The sequence below is a fragment of the Mustela erminea genome, chromosome 19, assembly GCF_009829155.1.
Source record: "Mustela erminea isolate mMusErm1 chromosome 19, mMusErm1.Pri, whole genome shotgun sequence".
NCBI classification, from domain to species: domain Eukaryota; kingdom Metazoa; phylum Chordata; class Mammalia; order Carnivora; family Mustelidae; genus Mustela; species Mustela erminea.
In genome coordinates this window covers 19,243,947-19,266,529 of record NC_045632.1, presented here as the reverse complement: position 1 = coordinate 19,266,529, position 22,583 = coordinate 19,243,947, and the positions used below count along the sequence as shown (strand labels likewise).

General features: G+C 52.5%; 1 protein-coding gene and 1 long non-coding RNA gene across 2 annotated transcripts in view; one reads left to right on the top strand and one right to left on the bottom strand.

Moving 5' to 3' along the window:
* GPI (glucose-6-phosphate isomerase) overlaps positions 1–17,152 on the top strand; it is a 27,598-nt gene extending 10,446 nt beyond the window's left edge. Inside the window, exons 8-18 of the mRNA XM_032326468.1 lie at positions 104–148; positions 1,430–1,483; positions 12,618–12,678; positions 13,091–13,134; positions 13,246–13,398; positions 14,535–14,664; positions 14,786–14,862; positions 15,844–15,972; positions 16,195–16,270; positions 16,578–16,644; positions 16,745–17,152. Coding sequence (XP_032182359.1) covers positions 104–148; positions 1,430–1,483; positions 12,618–12,678; positions 13,091–13,134; positions 13,246–13,398; positions 14,535–14,664; positions 14,786–14,862; positions 15,844–15,972; positions 16,195–16,270; positions 16,578–16,644; positions 16,745–16,880 — 972 coding nt within the window. The 3' untranslated portion in view covers positions 16,881–17,152. The remainder of the gene's footprint in view (positions 1–103; positions 149–1,429; positions 1,484–12,617; positions 12,679–13,090; positions 13,135–13,245; positions 13,399–14,534; positions 14,665–14,785; positions 14,863–15,843; positions 15,973–16,194; positions 16,271–16,577; positions 16,645–16,744) is intronic.
* On the bottom strand, positions 16,865–22,550 carry LOC116580274. Its single transcript, XR_004281577.1, has 2 exons — positions 22,436–22,550; positions 16,865–17,524 (listed from the first exon to the last, which is right to left on the bottom strand). It is a non-coding gene; the product is annotated as an uncharacterized LOC116580274 (long non-coding RNA).
* Between the last annotated feature and the right edge of the window lie 33 nt (positions 22,551–22,583).

The following is a 22,583-nucleotide window of genomic DNA, read 5'->3' as shown; positions in this document are numbered from 1 at the left end:
TCTGTCCCACCCAGGGCCTTGGTTTCTCCAGAGACGGGAGGCTTACTTTCCTCGGGTGGCCCCCTGGGATGGGTCTGGTGTAACCTGGCTCTGTCTCTTGTAGCCTTCTGCAGTTGCGAAGCACTTTGTTGCCCTGTCTACCAACACGGTAAGTGCCCATGTGGCCTCCCAGACTTCCTTCCTTGGGAGGGCCCAGGTCATGTCAAGGTCACGGCCTATCGGAATACTCAAGTGCAGCTGTCATTCCCGGGTCTGGGGATCTTGGCTCAGCTGATGGGATAGAAGGGCCGGTTGCCTGTGAGGGATATGAGCTGCAAACCATCCCTTTTGCTTCCTCCATTTGCATCAAATCTCTGTAGCTCCAGAGAGGCATCTGGTTGGCTGCGTCCACCTCTCAGGCCTGACTGATGTCCAGAACTCTCCACCACATGACCTCCTTTAGCCTATCCCCACATGGGATGTGTGGAGTCGAGGTGGGGGTACATCCCATTTCTTCCATGAGGAGGTTAAGCCCCAGTGAAGGATTTTGGCACTGCGACTGGCTGAGTCAGTGGTGCTGGGATGAGAACGTTGCCCCTGTCCGCCCAGCCTGAGGCTGTTGAGAGGTGTGGGCCAGGGTTGGGGGGGCAGGGCGGAGCTGAGTGCCAGCAGTAACAAACCAGGTGAGCACTTGGGGTGCAGTAGGTTTGGTCCGCGGCTGTGGCAGAGCTGGAACCACCCTCCGGTTGTCCGACTGCTCCCTCCCACCTCGTCTGCCCCTCTTGTCCGACCCCCACCCCTGTCTCCAGTGCTGACCTGCCCATGGTGGGGAGGCAGGGGGACGTGTTCGGGCTGGCTCACCACAGCACTGCTGTGTGCCTGCTGCTGGCCGAGCTCATGCTGGGCAGTAGAAGGGGTCGCCGGCCCTGTCTGCCCAGGGGCGCAGAGCACCCAAGTGGTAGGGTGGGTTATCTCCTCAAGGCTTCCTGCAGCAGAGTCCCCATCCCTGATAGCAGAAGGGCTGGACAGGGGTCCTCGCTGGGGGACACCTGGCCTCAGATGTGGGCCCCGCTCTGCTCGGGCTCCGGCCCTTGGCGCAGTTTCCCGTCTGTCCTGGATGGGTCAGTGTCTGTACCCCGACAGGTCTAGGCAGCGGCTCTTGGAGGACGATGTGTGGGGCCAGGCCCATGCATGGGCTGGGCAGCCTCGCTCAGCCAGAGGGCTTCACAGGCACCAGGCCACAGGTGCTGCCACATGGGAGCTGGCCTTGGCAGTTCTGGGGGTGGCCGCTGCTGGTTCCTGGCCTGGACTGAAAGGCTGCTCCAGCCCCGCCCCGTCCAACCATCCATCCGTCCACAGCTTGGACAGCGGGACACCTGGCACCCTGGAGCTCCTGTTCTTATCCAGCTAACATTGGTTTTCTTCCTTCTCTCCCTTTGCCCCTTTTTAGTCCAAAGTGAAGGAGTTTGGGATTGACCCTCAAAACATGTTCGAGTTCTGGGATGTAAGTAAAGGCACATCCTTGTGCTGGGTGAATTATGTGTCCTGGGTCAAGGCATGACCACCGTGGCACAGATGAGGGGCTTGTGAGGTCAGGTCAACATTTACTGTGCACCTGCTGCATGCCTGGCTCTGGGAGGGGCTGAGAGGCCCTCAGGGAGGCTCGTGGGGGCAGGAGCAACCCCGTCGGGAGGAGGGCTCCACTTCTACCTGGGAGGGCTGAGCTTGCTGGGCCAGGCTAACGCTCCCTGGGGCATCTGCCAGCAGCACCCACTGGGGGGTAACCGGAGCCACCCCTGCCCCCCTTCACTAAACTGAGGTTGTGAGTTATTCTCAGTGATGACCTTTCTCCACACTTGCAGCCTCGGTCTCTAAAGGCCACAGGGCAGGGTGAGGCAGGGTGTGTGACCGGGCAGGCCCGGTCAGGAGGTACAGGAACAGCTGAAAGGTGGCAGAGAGGAGGCGCCAGGCCTGGGGCCTGCTTGGGCCCTTGTCAGGCAGCTTGCAGCACAAACCGTGCTGGGGCGAGTCTAGCAGTAGGGGGTCATGGACTCATCCCTGCTGGGGGTGGGGGGAGAGGGGGTGGGAGGCCGCTGGTGCCAGGCAGCTAGTGGGGAGGAGCACCTTGCCTTGGGCGGCTGGCTTGCACATTGCCCTGGGGAAAGGGTTCCCGCTGTGGGATGCAGGGTGCAGTGTGGGCGCTATGAACGCAGGGGGCGCTGTTCTAACACATGACTGGCAGGCGCACCAAGGAGGGCATCCTCTAGTTGGGGATTTTCCCAAGGAGGGGTGGGGGTGGGGTCAGTTTCCAGGCCTTTAGACTGGAAGCTATTCGCTTGGTGGTAGCATCCACAGTTTTCTCCCTTGAAAACTCTAGAGGCCTTGGAGTCTGGGAGAACATCAAGCCCTAATGTCCTGAGGCGTCTGTTGTGTGTAATGAGTTAACTTCTTTCTAGAATGGGACTAATTATGTACCATCCTTGGAAGAATTGAGAAGTCACTCAAAGCATTTTCTGCATCCTGTGGCTCAGATGAGGAAGCCCAGTCGAGAGAGATCGGGCAGCTTCTAGCAAATGTTGCATGTCTGATAAAGTAGGGGAGGCACCTGCTACCTCTTCTCTGGGATCTGAAGCCTCAACAGGTGGTGGTCAGGAACAAAAGGGGCTCCTGCTAGCCAAACCCCTGTGTGGGTTTTCACTGCCTGTAACTTCCCAGCATGTAGAGGTGATTGGGGTGCGGCTCAGGGCGAGGCCTAGGCCTCCCAGGTAAGGCCTGGGAATGACAGTTGGGTGCACAAACGTGGGGCTGGGGCCGGGTAGTGAGGCATGAATAGCCAAGGGGGACACAGTGAAGGCCTCTTGGGCCAGGCCAGGCAAACCACATACACAGTGGCTAGAAGAGGGGACCTGCCTGGGTTGCTAAGGATATATATTGTTTTGAGTCAAGAAGGTGACATCTGAGGAGCCAGGGATGGGTGAAACTTCTGGAGCTAGTATCTTAGGCAAAATAGAAGGTCAGGACGGACCTAGGGATGTTGTGCTGGCTCTAAGGTAAGATTCAGAAGAGGCCATTCTGGTAGGGGGACATCTAAGTGGTGAGGCCTGGTCAGTTAGGGTCAGTCACGGGTGAGCTTCATGCTAGGATCACACAGAGATATGGTGGTAAATGATGGGGTTTCTCAGGGCTCAACCAGAGTTAGTATGCATTGGGAGAGCTAACTTTGGCTGGCGGGGTCTGAAGAGGAGCCAGGATAGGTAAGGGTACTGATGAGGTCTACGAATTCTGGAAGACACAGGTTTCAAGATGGTTCTGTCGAGTAAGGTCTGCGGAGTGAGAGTCACATACAGGTACTGACACCTGGATCTGTGAGTTGAAGTCCCTGGCATGGGACAGGTGTATGCATTGGAGTCTGTCCGACTGGTTCTGCAAAGTGAGTATCAGGTGATGGGTGTCTGATCACTCAAATGAGGTGATTAAAACTCAGAATTAGGCAAACCTAGGTAAGTGCCCTGAGCCGCATCAGCTACCTGGCTCTTGGCAACCTGACCAGGTGTGATGAACAGAGCTCAGGGGTTGCAGAGGCCTCTGAGGACCTGGAACCAGCTCAGGGTCCTGGCAGGGGTTTTGTGGGGGGAGGGGGCGGAGCTCAAGGGGCCCAGAGAAATAAAAGGTAGGAATATACTGAATTGTGAAAGGTAAGGAATGGGGAGTTGGGGCAAGTGACGAACAGACAGGAGCTCCGTTGGTAAGGTGTAGTCCGAGAGGCTTGTGGTAGATAAAGGCCTAGAGAACCACATCTGCAGGGTGAGGTATCTGAGGCCCAAGTCTCAGGGACCAAGAGGGTCTCACCCGTTTTCCCTCAGGCTGAGGTAGGCAGCGAGGAGCAAGCAGTCTGCTGAGGAAAGACTCCTTTCAGGTTAGGTTTGTACGGTGGAGTCTGCCCAGGGAACCTTGTCCGTCTGAGGTCACAGGAGCTGGAATCAGACAAGGTGTATGTAACTAGGTTTCTTAGGAAGGCCTAAGGAGCCAAGATGAGGCACATAAAGGTAGAAGGTGGGTAGCTTGGGGCGCCTGGGTGGCTCAGTGGGTTAAAGCCTCTGCCTTCAGCTCGAGTCATGATCCCAGGGTCCTGGGATCCAGCCCTGAATCGGGGGCGGGGGGGGTGTCTCTGCTCAGCAGGAAGCCTGCTTCCTCCTCTTTCTCTGCCTGCCTCTCTGCCTGCTTGTGATCTCTGTCTGTCAAATAAATATATAAAATCTTTAAAAAAAAAAAAAAAAAGTGGGTAGCTCAGGTAAGGACACCAGAGCCGACAAAGGGCAGACATAGTCGAGTCTGACAAGTGAGTACTAGAAATGCCTGATTGGGTCCAGGTGAGAACTGTGTCCTCAGGTGATAGACATCTAGTGGTTCTGGGGCTCCTCAGGTTGACTCTCCTGGGGGTGGTCCTGAGTCCTGTGGGCTAAGACAAAAGCTGGAGTCAGGCAGAGGGATGGAGAGCTGTGTGCATCTGGAAGGTGTATGAGTTCTGGGTCTGGCTTAGGTATGTAGAACAGGTATGTCTGGTGGGCCTTGAGAGGGGAGGTGAGATTCAGGTTTGTACATTTGGGGTCCTGAACAGGTAGGGTCTGAATTGCTGAGGTCGGGTTCTGGTTTGTATTCTGAACTAAGGAGCTAGGGTCAAGCATAGGTGGACAGAGCTGAGTTTTTCAGGTAACATCTGTGAAACCACGGGCGAGCAGAGGTAGACTGACCTGAAGAGCCATGGTTAGTGTCATTCAACTCTGTCTTGCCATTGAATTTAGGTACAGGTAGGTACACCAGATCTGTCAGGTAAGGCCTAGAGAGGCCATGTTAGGCTTATCTAGAAAGAACTCTATCTCTAAGACGATCTCTGAGGTGATGAAGGGACATCAGGATAGGCTTGGTCTCTCAGCTGAGATCTCAGGAGCCAGGATTGAGTGCAGGTGACTTGATCTGGATCTCCCAGGTTCAGGTCAAAATAGGCAGACAGAACTGCACTTCTGCCTGTCTTGTAGAGCTCTCTCACAAAGTTGATGAGTTTGTGGTCAGGTACAGCTGTGTGAGATTGAGTTTCTCAGGTGAGGTCTGCAGAGTCTGTATCTGGCAAGGGTTTGTATCCTTGAGACTGGCCATAGGAGTTCAGCACAAGTGAATACAGCAGGGTTTGTCAGGTAAGATCTGTGCCACCAAGATCAGGGCAGGTTCATAATGCTGGGTCTCTCCAGTGAGATCTAAAATAGTCCCAGCTGAGTCCAGGTAAGAACTGAATGTCTTAGATGTAAACAACTGAGAGGAGGTACAGGTAGGCAGAGCTAGCCCACTTTGTACAGTGTCAGGAGCCACGAGCAAGCACATGTAGGTAGATCTGGTCTCCCAGGTGAGGTCTGAGGATCCAGGGTCAAGCACAGGTAGGCAGAACTGGCCCACCAGGTGAGGTTTGAGGAACCAGGATCAAGTACAGGTAGGTAGAACTGGCATGCCAGATATGATACGAGGAGCCAAGGTCAAGTATAGGCAGGTAGAACTAGCCTATCAGGTAGAGTCTGAGGAATTGGGAGTCGGGCCCAGGTAGGTAGATTTGGTTTGCTAGGTGAGGTCTGAGGAGCCAGGGTCAAGCACAGGTAGGCAGAACTGGCCCATCAGGTATGGTCTGAGGACCCAGGGTCAAGCACGGGTAGGTAGAACTGACACCATGTGAGGTCTGAAGAACCAAGGTCAAGCACACAGGTAGGCAGAGCTGGCCTGCCAGGTGAGGTCTGAGGAACCAGGGTTAAACACAGGTAGGTAGAATTAGCCTATCAGGTGAAGTCTGAAGAATTGGGAGTCAAGCCCAGGTAGGTAGATTTGGCTTGCTAGGTGAGGTCTAAAGTACCAGGGAACTGGGCCACCAAGTATGGTCTGAGGAGCTAGGGTCAAGCACAGGTAGGTAAAACCAGATAAGGTCTGAAGAGTCAAGGTCAAGTACAGGTAGGTAGACCTGGCCTGCCAGGTATGGTTGGAGGAGCCAAGGTCAAGCACAGGTAGGCAGAGCTGGCCTGCCAGGGAGGTCTGATGAGTCAAGGTAGGTAGAGCTGGCATACCAAGTGTGGTCTGAAGAGCCAAGGTCAAGCTCAGGAAGGTAGAACTGGGCTGCCAGGTAAGGTCTGAAAAACCAGGTCAAGCACAGATAGAACAGGACTGCCAGGTATGATCTGAGGGGCAGGGTCAAGCATAGGTAGATAGAACTAGTCTACCAGGTGAAGTCTGAGGAAGTGGAATCAAGCACAGGTGGGCAGATTTGATTTGATAAGTGAGGTCTGAGGAACCAGGGTCAAGCACAGGTAGGTAGAACTGTCCTGCCAGGTAATGTTTGAAGAACCAAGGTCAAGGACAGGTAGGTAGAGCTGGCCTGCCAGGTATGATTTGTGGGGCCAAGGTCAAGCACAGGTAGGTAGAACTGGGCTGCCAGGTAAGATCTGAAGAACCAAGGCAAAGCACAGGTAAGAACTGGCCTGCCAGGTATGGTCTGAGGAGCCGGGGTCAAGTACAGGTAGGTAGAATGGGCCTGTCAGTTATGGTCTGAGGAGCCAGGGTCAAGCACAGGTAGGAAAAGAGCTGGCTCATCAAGTGTGGTCTGAGGAGTCAAGGTCAAGCACAGGTAGGTAGAACTGGCTTGCCTGGTATGATCTGACGGGCCAAGATCAAGCACAGGTAGGTAGAACTGGCCTGCCAGGTATGGTCTGAGGAGACAGGGTCAAGCACAGGTAGGTAGAACTGGCTCACCAAGTGTGGTCTGAGGAACCAAGGTCAAGCACAGGTAGGTATAATTGACCTGCTAGGTATGATCTGATGGGCCAGGGTCAAGCACAGGTAGGTACAACTGACCTGCCAGGTATGATTTGATGGGCCAAGGTCAAGCACAGGTAGGTAGAACTGGCTTGCCAGGTATGGTCTGAGGGGCCAAGGTCAAGCACAGGTAGGTAGAACTGGCCTGCCAGGTGAGTTCTGAAGAACCAGGGTCAAGCACAGGTAGGCAGAGCTGGCCCACCAAATGTGGTCTGAGGAGCCAAGGTCAAGCACAGGTGAGGTAGAACTGGTGTGCTGGGTATGATCTGAGGGGCCAAGGTCAAGCATAGGTAGGTAGAACTAGCCTGTCAGGTGAAGTCTGAGGAACTTAAATCAAGCACAGGTAGGCAGACTTGGTTTGCTAGGTGAGGTCTGAGGAACCAGGATCAAGGACAGGTAGGTAGAACTGGCCTGCAGGTGAGGTCTGAGGAGCCAAGGTCAAGCACAGGTAGGTAGAACTGGCCTGCAGGTGAGGTCTGAGGAGCCAAGGTCAAGCACAGGTAGGTAGAACTCACCTGCTAGTTGAGGTCTGAGGAATCCATGGTTAAGCACAGGTAAGTAGAACTGGCTTGCCATCTGTGGTCTGAGGAGCTAGGGTCAAGCACAGGTAGGTAGAAAGGGCATGCCAGATATGATATGAGGGGCCAAGGTCAAGAATAGGGATAGAACTAGCCTATCAGGTGAAGTCTGAGGAACTGGAATCAAGCACAGCTAGGTAGCCTGCCAGGTGAGGTCTGCAGAACTGGAATCAAGCAAAGGTAAGCAGATTAGGCTTGCTTAAGTGAGGTCTGAGGTACCAGGATGAAGTCCAGGTAGGCAGAGCTGGCCCACCAGGTAAGGTCTGAGGAGCTAGGGTCAAGCACAGGTAGGTAGAATAGGACTGCCAGGTATGATCTGAGGGGCCAAGGTCAAGCATAGGTAGGTCGAACCAGCCTATGAGGTGAAGTCTGAGGAACTGGGGCCAAATATAGGTAGGCAGAGCTGGCCCACCAGGTGAAGTCTGAGGAGCCAGGGTCAAGCACGGATAGGTAGAACTGGTCAAGTGAAGCCTGAGGAGCCAAAGTCAAGCACAGGTAGGTCAATCTAACTTGCTAGGCAAGGTCTGAGGAGCCAGGGTCAAGCACAGGTAGGTGGTATGGTCTCAGGGGCCAAGGTCAAGCATAGGTAGGTAGAACCAGACTATGGGACGAAGTCTTAGGAACTGGGATACAGCACAGGTAGGCAGATTCGGCTTGCTAGGCAAAGTGTGAGAAGCAGGGTCAAGCACAGGTAGGCAGAGCTGGTCCAGTGGGTGCAGTATAAGGAGCCCAGAACATACACACAGGGTAGGCAGAGCTGGTTTTACTAGCTGCAGTGGGAGAACGTGGGGCTCGTCAGGTATACAGATCTGGCTTGCCACGTGTGGTCTGAGGACCCAGGGTCACAGGCAGGAGGGCAGAGCCCATCTGCCAAGTGTAATGTTTTGAGAAGGCCTAAAGAGTTGGGTTCCTGAAGAGTTGGAACTAAGGTCCAGCCTAGATGGGCAGAGCTGGCCTGCCAGGTATGGACTGAGGAGGTCGGTGAGGTAGGTAGTCAGACTTTGAGCTGTTGGATTCAGGCAAGGGTATGTACCCTTGGATCTTCAGGGTGATGCCTGAAGAAGGAAGGTGAAACCTAGGTGAGTTCAGTGGCCACAGGCGAGTCCCTATGGGGCTCGAGGAGGTCTGCGAGCCCTAAGTTAGGCATGAGTTGGTGGCCATGGCTCTCTCAGGCACTGACTTTGGAGTGGGAGAGAGCCCTCTGGGTCTTGTCACTGAAGTCCTTGGAACATGGTTCTGGCTCACTTTTGTGAACCCAGGTCTTAGAGTTAGAGGGGAGGCTTGGAGAGCACGGCTCAGTCACAGGGAGGGAGAACCCCATCTCGCGCCGTTGGCGGTAGGCGGTTCTCTAGGGCACAGGTCTGCAGAGATCTTTGTGTCCAATGAGCTGAGGCTCGTCGGTGAGCTGTTGGTGGTCAGCTGTGGTCTGCAGGATGTGAAGGGCTAGTCAGACAAGGATAGAGAGCCGGGTTTTTCAGGTTAGGCCTGGGGGAGTTGAGGTCAGGCCTGTGTAGACAGAGCTGCTCTCTCAGGAAGGTGTGAGGAGTCCGAGTTGGGCTTAGTAAGGTGAACCTGGGTCTGTTGGTTGAGATGTGAGGAGCTGGGGGTCCGGCAGAGACAGAGGACAGCTGGTGGAGCCTGGCTTAGGCGTGGCTGTGACCCTGCAGGGTGCACCTTGGAAGAGGACCCAGGCAGGCAGAGCTGAGCTTGCAGGTGAAGCCATTGCATCCATCCATCCGTGTTTGGCATTGTTATGAGTCTGCGGATGTAAAGCCATGGACAGAGGTATATAAAGGTGATCTTAGATGGGTCCTTGGCCCTGGGTTCAGGAACAAGTTGGCATCCCTAGGCTTGTTAGGTGAAATGGGTAGGCTTGCTCTAGCCTAGAACTGGTGTGGTTGGTGAGGCCTGAGAACGCGGGCCAGGTGCAGGTGGGATCCCCGGTGTTAGGTCAGGCACAGGCTTTCCGCAGGGGAAAGCCAGAGTCACCAGCCTGGGGAGGTCTCAGGAACACTTAGGATCACGTAGGACAGATACAGTGCCTTGAGCCCATTCTTGGTACCCGGGTCACACATGATGGGCAGAGCTCACAGTATCGCAGAGACCCGAGGATCTTTAGCCAGGCCGAAGTGTGGTCTGTAGCATTGGGGTCCGACTGGCTTAGGGTCTGCATTACTCAGGTGGGAAAAAAAGTAGATTATAACTTGTTAGATAAAATGAGGGCTGGGGCAGGGGAGAGACAGGATACCAAACCGATGAGGAGCTACGTCTGTGAGGTGCGATCTGAAAGGGGCCCCTTGCAGGTAAAGTGAGTTCTAGAGATTATGTCTGGAGGAGGAGGTCTCAGAGGCTCAGGTTGGATGCTGCCATTGCTGAGCTCCTAAAAGTGAGGTCTGATGACGTGGGGCAGCCAAAATCAACAGCTTGGCAGTCCAGCTTCTAGAACTGAGCCTGTTTGGTGAGATCCAAGAGCCTGTGTCAGGCATGGTGTGGCTTCTGGGACTGTGTCTGGTAAGGTTCCCCCAAACCTGGACTTTTTCCAGGTGAAGGGCCCCACCATTCATCTCATTACCTAAGCCAGAAACCTCTGGGGCACACATGATTGTCTTGTTCTTTCAATTCATCCTGTCTGATTTCCTGAATCAGTCCTCTGCCCTATCAAGGGTAGAATCGTGTTCCCAACGACCACCGGGTCTCCATGCTTCATCCCCCAGCACTGCCTCTCAGCTTCCACCCTCCTGTTCCCACCCCTTTCTTCGTCTAGAATGTGCTGTGGTTCCTCTTGCCCAACCTGTCTCGATGGGCCTCCAGTAGAGAATTAAGCCCTCATGCCCCAAGGCATCCAGTGGATGTCATGAATTAGCATCTCTTCCTTGCTTCTAGGAGGGTGCTAGCCTTGGACCATCCTTGAGAGAATGGAGAAATGAAGCATTGAAAGTATTTCCTGTGGGGCTTAATTCTCTTCACTGTTGAGAAAGGCTGCTCTTACCACAGGACTTTGGTATATGCCATACTGGCTGTTGGAATGCTCCCCCGCCCGGTGCTTTCCTGCTCGCTCTTTAGATCCAAGCTCATGTGCTCCCCAGATTGCTTTTATAATTGATTTCACTGCTGTATTTCCATTCTCCCAAGCACTTGCATTTCATTTCACATTTATTGGCATGATTATTATTACATCTCTGGGGAGCCCTCATGGGCTGCTTCCTTTGCCTGTGCTGGGAATGTGGTAGGTGGTCCATAAAAAGCTGTTAGGAAGATGGGAATGGATTTCTGAGGACTTAGGTGATACAGGGTGGAGTCCGCAAGTGTGACTAGGTAGGTCTTGGGGATGAGGCTGAGAAGACCTCTCAGGTATGAGCCCTGGGCCTGTCACTGTCCCAGGAGGCAATGGGTCTGGCTGGGGCAAGGCCAAACCCAGGTTTATTGGTATCTGAGGAGGCAGGGCCAAGACCCAGGTAGAAGGTGCTGGATCTTTCATTGCTTGAGGAGTGTGCTTGAGTGTAGGTATGGGGCATTGGGTTGATTAGTCTGAGGATGTAGGGCCTGGCACAGGTATGAGGTGCTGGGTCTGTCACTGCTCAAGGAGGACAGGCTGGGCCAGGCACAGGTAGATCCTGACCTGTTAGCATCCAGGTAGGTGGGCTAGTCACAGGTACAAGATGCTGGGTCTGGGGGCGCCTGGGTGGCTCAGTGGGTTAAGCCGCTGCCTTCGGCTCAGGTCATGATCTCAGGGTCCTGGGATCGAGTCCCGCATCGGGCTCTCTGCTCAGCAGGGAGCCTGCTTCCTTCTCTTTCTCTCTCTGCCTGCCTCTCAGTGTACTTGTAATTTCTCTCTGTCAAATAAATAAATAAAATCTTAAAAAAAAAAAAAAAAAAGATGCTGGGTCTGTCCGTGTCTACAGAGGCTGGATATAGCTTTGAGGTACTAGATCTGTGTGTGTCTGAGGAGATGGGGCTTGGCACAAGTATGAGGCACCAGTTCTGTCAGTGTCCATGAGGCACAACCACACACAGGTATGAAGTACTGGGTCTGTCAGTATTTGAAGATGCTTTGGCACAGGTATGAAGCACTGGATCTATCGGTGTGTGAGGGGACTGGACATGGCAAGGTACGAGATGCTGGTCTTTTGGTTCTGAGGAAGGGGGGCCTGGTACCAGGTATGGAAGCACTGGGTCTGTTTCTGAGGAAACCGGTCCTGGCACAGGTATGAAGCACTGGATCTGTGTCTGAGGAAACTGGGCCTGGTACCAGGTATGAGGCGCTGGGTCTGAGGTGCAGGCTGGGCCTGGTGCAGGTATGAGATGCTGGGTCGGTCGGTCTGTCTGAAGAGGAGGCCCGGCCTGGTGCAGCTATGAGGCACTGCGTGTGTATGTCTGAGGAGGAAGCCAGGCCTGGTGCAGGTATGAAGCACTGGGTCAATCGGTCTGTCTGAGGAGGAGGCGGCCAGGTCTGGCACAGGTATGAGGCTCTAGGTCTATCTGTCTGTCTGAAGAGGAGGCCAGACCTGGTGCACGTATGAGGCACTGGGTCTGTCTGTCTGAGAGGAGGCCAGACCTGGCACAGGTATGAGGTGCTAGGTCTGTCAGAGGAGGAGCCTGGGTCTGGCACAGGTATGAGGCACTGGGTCTGTCTATCAGAGGAGGAGCCCGGGCATGGCGCAGGTATGAGGCCGTGGTTCTGTCTGTCAGAGGAGGAGGAATCTGGGCCTGGCACGGGTATGAGGCCCTGGGTCTGTCTGTCTGTCAGAGGAGGAGCCTGGGCCTGGCACAGGTACGAGGCCCTGGGTTTGTGTGTTTGAGGAGGTGGTGGGGTCTGGCGCAGGTATGAGGCCCTGGGTCGGTCGGTCTGTCAGAGGAGGAGCCTGGGCCTGGCGCGGGTATGAGGTCCTGGGTCTGTCTGTATGAGGAGGAGGCCCAGCCTGTTGCAGGTATGAGGTACGGGTCTGTCTTTGTCTGAGGAGACAGGGCCAGCCATGGTAAGGTCTTCAGTTGAGTCCTGTGGCTCTGATCAGTCCCATGTAGTCTGCCCTGTTGGTCAGCACAAAGAGTTGCCAGCGCCTGCCTGCTGTCTTGCTTCCCAGAGGTGGGTTGGGTCCAGGCCCTCCGTGCTGCACCTATGGAAGAGCTTTGCTCTCAGGGGGCAAGTTTTGTGGCAGGAGGGAGGGGGGCGGGGTGTGCCAACCTTTCCTCAGCACCTTTTCCTGTCTCTCCTAGTGGGTAGGAGGACGCTACTCGCTGTGGTCAGCCATTGGACTCTCCATCGCACTGCATGTGGGTGAGTGTGTGTCTGTTTTGGCGGGGGACCAAGTTGTAGTCTGCGGTCAGGGATGGGGATCTCATGTCCCTGAACACCCTTCTGACCCCACAGGCCACTGTGCTCTCCCCCATTGGCTGGAACATTTAAGGTCAGGCGGGCAGGCCTGACTTTTCTCTGGGGTTGGTAGATTGGCCTTTTCCTCTACCCCTCACAACCGCTGTCCTGTTGTTTCCAGTGGTCGGTGAAGTTAGATTGGCCTTTGCGCTCAAGGCCAACTCTGGTTAGAGAGTCTTTCTGTGGGCCCGAGTCTTCCCAGGTCCTGTTTTTTCTGGCTGCACATCAGCTTTTCCTGGTTCCAGAAGAAGCTATGTCCACTGCCACGAGGGCACTGGGCATGACCATTTCTGTTGACGCTGCTTTTGTGTCGCAGGATTTGACAACTTCGAGCAGCTGCTCTCAGGGGCTCACTGGATGGTAAGTGCTGAGGCTTGTGTTCTCTCCTGGAGATGTCTGGTTGGTCCAGCTCCCTCCTTCCTTCCCTCCTGGGCAGCTGCTCAGCTCCCACCCGCCCTGCTCTGGTTGCAGGACCAGCACTTCCGTACGACGCCCCTGGAGAAGAATGCGCCTGTCATCCTGGCCATGCTGGGCATCTGGTACATCAACTGCTTTGGGTGCGAGACGCAGGCCATGCTGCCCTACGACCAGTATCTGCACCGCTTTGCGGCCTATTTCCAGCAGGTACCTGCTGCCAGGCCAGGCCTTGGGGCCCACCTATGGGGGGCCTGGGAGGCCCGGGAGCCCAGGGGCCCAGATTCTGGCCTCTCCGGTGGGTTTTTCCCCCAGCTGCCCTTGGGCACAGCCAAGGCCCACTTGTGTTCCGATTTCAGGGTAAATCTGTTGGTGAGTGTTGGCCGAATCCACCATGGGAAGATATTACTGGTTACCGTGGTGGCCAGTCAGAAAGCACGCATCTTCCCTGGGTCATTGCTTTCTTGGCCATCACTCTGGGTGCCTGCCAGAGGGTGGGGCCACCGGCAGGGACCCCTGTGGCTGGTACTCCCTTTGCCCCTCCAGGAAAGCAAGTTCACACCCAGTCTGGGGTGCCCCTTTGGGCTACTCTTGGCCCTCTGCTCCCCCCCAAGTATCCCAGAATCCCTGGGGACTGAGTAGCCCCTCTCCTGTTCCGGATTCTGTTCTAGGCAGTCCTTCTACATGTGTCCCCGGTTGGTTTAGCATGAACCTGGTTTTTGCCCTGCAGCCCTTGGGCAGGCACAGCCGACTTTGGCCAATACCACAAGCTGATTAAAGAGGCAGCCCAGTATCTGGTTGAGGTGACAGACCTCAAAGGCTGCACACCTTGGACTCCTGCCAGCCTCTCTTTTAAGACATGGTGGCCCTCTTTAACTGATGTCTTAAGAGAAAGGCTGATAGGAGTCCAAGGTGTGCAGCCTTTGAGGTCTGTCACCTCAAAAAGAGGGCCACCTGGCTGACTCGGTCAGAAGAGCATGCCAACTCTTGATCTTGGGGTCATGAGTTCAAGCCCCACGTGGGATGTAGAGATTACTTAAATAAATAAACTAAAAAAAAAAAAGACATCCGTTAAAGAAACTGTGACCGATTTCTGCTCTTAGGGAGGTCTTTCTCAGACCTCCATAACCCCCCCCCACCCCGGTCATGGCTCCTTCCTACAGCGTCTGAGCCAGAAAGCTGTGCGCCTCTGTCCTCACGGGGGAGGGGAGATACAGAGGTACTGCCTGGGGACACCACACAGGGTTGGGAAGCTACGCGTAGTGTAGCCTGGGCAGGATTGGGGTACTGTGCATCAAGAAAAGCAAGACCTGCAGCTAGAGGGCTGGGTTTCTGTCCTGTTCCAGGGTGACATGGAGTCCAACGGGAAGTACATCACCAAGTCTGGCACTCGAGTGGACCACCAAACGGGCCCCATTTTGTGGGGGGAGCCAGGGACCAATGGCCAGCATGCCTTCTACCAGCTCATCCACCAAGGTACAGACCCTCTGGCCTGGGCAGGGGTGTGCTGTGCACGTGAAAGGCCAGCAGAGAGCTCTCCGTCCGGTGGCTCCCCGAGCTGGGATTGGCACGTGGGTGACCACTGTGCCCTTTACAGGCACCAAGATGATACCTTGTGACTTCCTCATCCCAGTCCAGACCCAGCACCCGATAAGGAAGGGTTTGCACCACAAGGTAAGAGCCTCATCCAGCCTCTCCTCACACTTTCTCAGGCTCACCTTACACCTGGGCTACTTAGGAGCTGCTGCTTTGGTTGGCAGTTATGCGAGTTTCCTATTCTTGCCATAATAAATTACACAAACTTCGTGGCTTAGAACAACATCCAGTTTTTATCTTGGTTTTCGTGGGTCTGAAGTCTAGCAGGCTCCGCTGGGTGTCTGCTCAGGGCAGGACCAAGGTCCAGTTTCCTAAACGGCAGCTGGGGGTCATTCTCAGCTTCAAAAAGCCGCCTTTGCCTGTGACGCTGTCCATCTCAGAGCTAGCAGTGGTGGGTTGAGTCCTGCTCCAGCCTCGATTCTATCCTGCCCCTTCTCTTGCTCTCTCTGACTGACTCATTTGTCTTCAGTCTTCTGCTTCTAAGAGCCCATGTGATTACAGTGGGCCCATCTCTCCCTGTCACAAGGTCTGCTATCTTCATTCCATCTGTCATGTAATATAACCCATACAGGTGTAACAGCGGGGGTGGGGCAGAGGTCATGAAGGAAGATCCTGCTTAACCACAGCAGCAGATGGGAAAACTGTAAGATAGATGTGGCTGGGGTGCCTGGGGAGCTCAATCAGTTGGATATCTGAGTCTTGGTTTTGATTCGGGGTTGTGAGATGGGAGCCCTGAGTCAGGCTCTGTGCTCAGCAGGGAGTCTGTTTGGGATTGTCTGTCTGTCTCTTTCAAATAAATAAATACATCTTTAAAAAAACAAGATAGATATTGCTAAGTTCTTAGCAGGGTCCTTGGCAAGTCACGTGTATCCCTTACAGGGCAGTCACTGTTGTCACTTACTTTGTTGTGTCATCAGATGTGCCCTGCCGTCCCCCCGCCTTGCTCCACTTGAGCTCTACACTGGGGGCTGGGACTAACCCCACCTGGGAAGTGCCAGGCAACCTCTGCCTGTAGCTCAGGCAGGACTTGCAAGTGGAACGGGGTGTGTCTCTTGTCAGATCCTCCTGGCCAACTTTTTGGCCCAGACGGAGGCCCTGATGAAGGGGAAGTCGACAGAGGAGGCCCGGAAGGAGCTGCAGGCTGCAGGGACGAGTCCAGAGGCCTTGGAGAAGCTGTTGCCACACAAGGTCAGCACCTCTCCTGAACTGGGCTTTGGTTGGCCTCCTGCAGCCAGAAGGATAAAGTTGTGGGGTCTGGGTAGGGATTCATGGCGCGCCTGGGATATCCAACCCAGTAGGAGGGACTGTCCTTACAGATAGGCATATCCCAACCTCTGGGGCAGGATGCACATCCCTTGAGGATTTGGGGGTCATAACTAACCGTAGGACATTCCCGGGTATTTTCTAAAGGTCTTTGAAGGAAATCGCCCAACCAACTCCATTGTATTCACCAAGCTCACGCCATTCATTCTGGGAGCCTTGATTGGTGAGTTGGGGGGGGTGGGGAGTCTTGGCCTGGGGCGGGTTGGATAAAGCCGGTTGAGGGGCGCCTGGGTGGCTCAGAGGGTTAAAGCCTCTGCCTTTAGCTCAGGCCATGACCAGGGTCCTGGGATCAAACCCCACATTGGGCTCTCTGCTCGGCAGGGAGCCTGCTTCCCCCTCTCCCTCTGACTGCCTCTCTGCCTACTTGTGATCTCTCTTTGTGTCAAATAAATAAATAAATAAAATCTTAAAAAAAAAAAAAAAAAAAAAGCCGGTTGAGCCCTAATTTGCCCCATCTGTCACCTCTGCAGCCATGTATGAGCACAAGATCTTCGTTCAGGGTATCATCTGGGACATCAACAGCTTTGACCAGTGGGGGTGAGTTATTGCTCCTCCAGGGGAGGGTGGAGAATGCCTGTGGATTTCACTTGCGAAGCTGGACCTTTCCTCTTACCATTGTTTCTCCTTGTCCTGGCAGGGTGGAGCTAGGAAAGCAGCTGGCCAAGAAAATCGAGCCCGAGCTTGACGGCAGTAGCCCAGTGACCTCTCATGACTCTTCCACCAATGGGCTAATCAACTTCATCAAGCAGGAGCGAGAGGCCAGAAGCCAATAAACTCATGCCCGGCTGCAGTCCCTGTTGTGACTGGTCCTTCTTGTCCCTCCTCACCAGAGATGCACTGCACGGTCCTGCCCAGAGCAGCCTCTGGTCGCGGGCTTGGCGCACAAGCCCTCTGGGGGAAGCTGGTCTGGAATTGCCACCCCGCCCTTCCATGTCCACGCGCCCTCCGTTTTACCATCGGCTCAAGTGTTTCAGTGCAGCTGACTTTTCTGACCACGTTCACTTTGTTCATGTACCAGATAGAAAAATAAAGATGCCAGAAAGGAGGTTGTGGGCTCAGCCTCTTCTCGTCTGCAGAAGGTGCTCTACCCAGGAGTTAGGTGCCTGGTAGGAGTGATGTGCCTTGCTTGATTGAGGCTTGACTGTAAGTGGTGAATAGGTCCAGAGTGGAGGATGGTCCCTTGAGAAGAGAGTGGAGGGGGTAGAGCACAATTGGAGTCACAGGGGCAGCTTGGCTTCTGGAAGCAAATCCCTTCTCCTTTGTCTCCTCCTCACCTCTGTGACTTTGGAGGAATTGCATCCTTCTGTTCACTGGATAGTTCTAAGAACCTGCATGAGATTATGTCCATTGGGGTGAATACCCAGTCCCGATCAAGGGTGATGCTCATCTTCTGGCCAGATGCTCGGGTAATTCTTTCCTTTTATAAGACAGATGTTGAAAAAAAGGATTTTTAACAAATAACCCTTTTCTTTCTTTCTTCTTCTTTTTTTTTTTTTTTAATTTATTTGACAGAGAGATCAGAAGTAGGCAGAGAGAGAGAGAGGAGGAAGCAGGCTCCCTGCCGAAAAGAGAGTCCAATGCGGCGCTCGATCCCAGGACCCTGAGATCATGACCTGAGCTGAAGGCAGAGGCTTTAACCCTCTGAGCCACCCAGGCGCCCACCCTTTTCTTTTCTTTTTTTTTTTTTTTTTTAAGATTTTATTTATTTGACAGAGATCACAAGTAGACAGAAAGGCAGGCAGAGAGGAAGGGGGAAGCAGGCTCCCTGCTGAGCAGAGAGCCCGACGTGGGGCTCGATCCCGGGACCCTGGGATCATGACCTGAGCCGAAGGTAGAGGCTTTAACCCACTGAGCCACCCAGGCGCCCTCCTTTTATTTTCTATTCAAGATATCAAATAATTATTTTTGGCCAACTAGGCAGAAGGGGAATTTTAATTTAAAATGTTGATGAACTGAACTAACAGGCAGACTAGAGGCTGAGCTTCCGGGATCTACACCCTAGATCACAACACAGTTTGGACAGGAAGACTGCTCCCCTTTCCCAAAGCCCTGCTATCCTCCATGCTGTCATCACAGTTACCTTCACCCCAGTCTCTCCTGGGTCACCCACTTCTGTGTTTTACTCTGGCTGGGTCATGTGCCTTCCTCAAGGAAAGCCAGGATTTGTATTTTTGCTCCCATAAGGAGAAGGCAGACCGCACCCAGGAAGGCTCAAATGGAGGAATGTCCTAATTACAGAAAGTGTGACCATGCAGGTGCCAGTGTCTGCATAAAATAATACTCAGAAATTTTTAGTACTTCTCTATTGTTTGCTTTTTTTTTTAATTCCAAAAGTGAATGCCCACTTCTCAGTTTGGTAGATGTGATATAAAGATGTTTTTTGAGGGGGTGCCTGGGTGGCTTAGTTGGTTAAGCAGCTGCCTTCGGCTCGGGTCATGATCCCAGGGTCCTGGGATCGAGTCCCACATTGGGCTCCCTGCTCAGCAGGGAGCCTGCTTCTCCCTCTCTCTCTGCCTGACATTCTGCCTTCTTGTGCTATCGCTCTGTCAAATAAATAAATAAAATCTTAAAAAAAAAAAGATGTCTCTTGATGTCAGGCCCTGTCAAGGCTCCTGGCAACCAACCTCCTTTCTTTACTACATTTAAATTTTTTAAAAAGATTTTTATTTTATTTATCTATTTATTTATGTTTTTAAAAGATTTTATTTATTTGACAGAGATCACAGGTGGGCAGGCATGCAGAGAGAGAGGAAGGGAAGCAGGCTCCCTGCTGAGCAGAGCGCCCAATGCGGGGCTCCATCCCAGGACTCTAGGATCACGACCTGTGCTGAAGGCAGAAACTTTAACCAACTGAGCCACCCAGCCACACCTATTTATTTTTTTTTTTAAGATTTTATTTATTTACTTGATGGAGATCACAGGTAGGCAGAGAGGCAGGCAGAGAGAGAGAGAGAGAAGGAAACAGGCTCCCTGCTGAGCAGAGAGCCCAATGCGGGGCTCGATTCCAGGACCCTGAGATCATGACCTGAGCTGAAGGCAGAGGCTCAACCCACTGAGCCACCCAGACGCCCTTTTTTTTTTTCTTTTTTTTTTTTTTAATTTGAGGGAGAAAGAGCAGGAGCAAGAGGGAGGGAGAGAAACTCAAGCAGACTCTGTTGAGCATGGAGCCTAACGCAGGACTCAACCTCATGACCCAGAGATCAAAACCTGAACCAAAACCAAGAGTCTTGGATGCTTAACCGACAGAACCACTGAGGTGCCCCAACCCACCTGCTTTCTTAATGTAGCTGATGAAAAGCGAACGTCTTTTCCCATCAGAGGCATCTCTATTACAAAAGAGGAAGCACAAAAAAGGTCTAGAGAGAGAAAAATTCCAGGTGGCAGGGCTCCTCAGGCTAACTTGGCTTCACATGAAGGATCTGTTAGGAGTGGGACCACTGCTCCTCTCGCCAGCTGCTGTGTCTCCTGTCTTGCTTTATGCAGGAGGAACTTGCACGGGTCAGTTAGCCACATGTCCCTTGGCCCCGCCTTGTCCCCCCACCCCCCACCCCGTCACCACCACTATCCTCCTTTGTGGCTTCCGCTTGTCCTATGGCAGCCAGTGGTTCTGAGTTCCTGAGCAATATTATTCAGGGTTCTCCAGAGAAACATAACCAGTGGGATATAGATAGACGTGAGAAGATGTATCATGAGAATTGGCAAACGTGATTACAGAGGCTGAGAAGTCCCACAATACGATGTTCCCCACAAGCTAAAGAACCAGGGAAACCGGGGCAGGTAGCTTTCAGTCTGAGTCTGAAGGCCTGAGAACCAGGATCTGATGTCTGAGGGCAGGAGAAGATGGATGTCCCAGCTCACTAAGAGAATTCACCCTTCCCTTGCCTTTTTGTCCTCTTAGGGCCCTCCAAAGACTGGGTGATGCCCACCCACACTGGAAAGGGCAGAGCTTTGTCACTCAGTCTACTGATGGAAATGCTGTTCTTTTCTGGAAACACCATCACAGACAATCCCAGAAATAACACTTTACCAGGTATCGGGGCACCTCCTAGCCCAGTTAAGTTGGTACCTTAAAACCGCCATGAACCCCTCTTCAATGTGAGATTCAAGCAGCCTTCAGCGTCTTCATTCTGTACTTGCTCAGATAAATACAAACAGGAGCGCCTGGCAGGCTCAGGCCGTGGAGCATGCCACCCTTAATCTCTGGGTTGTGAGTTTGAGCCCCAGGTCGGGGGGCAGAGATTACATATACACACACATAAATATTATTACATTGATGATTTATGTGAGTCTATCAGGGAAGTCCAAACCCTATAAAATCATTAAGTGGACTGCTTCAAGTCACACATACGAGCATCTTCTTGTTAACACTGTTCCAAGTACACCAAAATAATGTTAGTTTCGAATTTGATGTTAAATTGCCTCCGGAATTCCAGAATGGGGCAGCAATTAACATCTTGAAAATTCATCTTAAGTAATAAGCCTTCATGCTGTGATCACACTTTGAACAAGGGGCTGTAGTCAGTGTTATATGAACAGGAGACTGATGATGGAGAAAGCTCAGTAACGACTGGAAGATGTCTTGCTGTGGTAGCAAGAATGCCAGTTTTGAAGTCTCTTTCTTTTTGTCATAACCAGAATATATACCCTGGGAAACTTAGCTAAAGTAACAAGTATCTGCCAAGTCATCCAGCTTCTGAATAGACCTGAAATGAACACCAAGGTCAGACTTCACAGTGCTTTCTAAAGCTTTTATAGCAGATTGGCACTGATAAACCAGTAGCAAAGTGGTTTTTTTTGTTTGTTTGTTTTAAAGATTTTATTTATTTATTTGACAGAGAGAGATTACAAGTAGGCAGAGAGGCAGGCAGAGAGAGAGAGGAGGAAGCAGGCTCCCTGCTGAGCAGAGAGCCCGATGCGGGACTCGATCCCAGGACCCTGAGATCATGACCTGAGCCGAAGGCAGCGGCTTAACCCACTGAGCCACCCAGGCGCCCCAGCAAAGTGGTTTTGTCTCCAGGTTTGTGCTGGGGCTGGAGCCAAACATATGAGGCATTTATATCCTGCTTAAAAATGTCAGTCCTTTAAGACACACACTTCCTTTGCACGCTATAGTATGAAGACTGCAATAGTGTCTTTGAAATCTGTAATTTTAATTTTTTTAATTTTTTAAATTATTTTCTTTTTTTCTTTTTTTTTTTTTAAATTAAAGATTTTATTAACGGGGCGCCTGGGTGGCTCAGTGGGTTAAGCCGCTGCCTTCGGCTCGGGTCATGATCTCAGGGTCCTGGGATCGAGCCCCATGTTGGGCTCTCTGCTCAGCGGGGAGCCTGCTTCCCTTCCTCTCTCTCTCTGCCTGCCTCTCTGCCTACTTGTGATCTCTCACTGTCAAATAAATAAATAAAATCTTAAAAAAAAAAAAAAGATTTTATTAACTTATTTGACAGAGGTCATAAGTAGGCAGAAAGGCAGGCACAGAGAGGAGGAAGCAGGCTTCCTGAGGAGCAGAGGGCCCAATGCGGGGCTCAATCCTAGGATCCTAGGATCATGACCTGAGCTGAAGGCAGAGGCTTTAATCCACTGAGCCACCCAGGTGCCCCGCAACCTGCGTTTTTTTTTTTTTTAAACATTGGGTTGAGGTGGGGCACCTGGGTGGCTCAGTCCTGGGATTGAGCCCGCATCAGGCTTTCTGCTAAGCAGGGAGCCTGCTTCCTCCTCTCTGCCTGCCTCTCTGCCTACTTGTAATCTCTGTCTGTCAAATAAATAAATAAAATCTTTTTTTAAAAAATTGGGTTGAGGTATAGTTTACATACAGAAAAATGCACCTTCTTTTGGGGTGCAGTTTTGAGTTCTGACAAATATCACCACCACCGGTGAGATACACAGAATTTTCATTATCTGAAGAGGTAGATTCCTGGCACCCCTTTGTGGTCAAACCCTACCCCATGAACCCAAACCCTGGCAACAGTTGATCTGATTTCTTTCTTTGAGGTTCACTTTTCCAGATCTTGGACTTTTGTGTCTGGCTTCTTTCATTTAGCATGATGGTTTCAAAATTCACCTAGGTTGTGCCACAGGCATTAAAAAGAAAATTTTTTCCCTTACAGAAAATTCCAAACACATAAAAGTCAAGTAGTATAATAGATCTCTATGTGTCTAACGCCAAATCTCAACAGTTTTCAACTCATGGCCCACTCCAATAATATATAAACATTTCAACGTGTACCTGTAAAAATTAAACTTTTTTTTGTCTTAACGATAATACTATTTTTCCACTTAGGTAACATCTTTTGGCAAGACTACTTCATACCAAATGGTGCGTTCTTCCTACCTCAGGAGCGTTCGGAGGCACCTCTGTCTGGGGCTCCGGGATTTTGAGCCCACAAGAGCAGCCAGTGTGACCAGCGCAGCTCTAGGAACCTAATCCTCCTAAGAACCTTAAGGGGGCGGGGCCGTCTCGGAGGTGAAGCCGGTGCGCG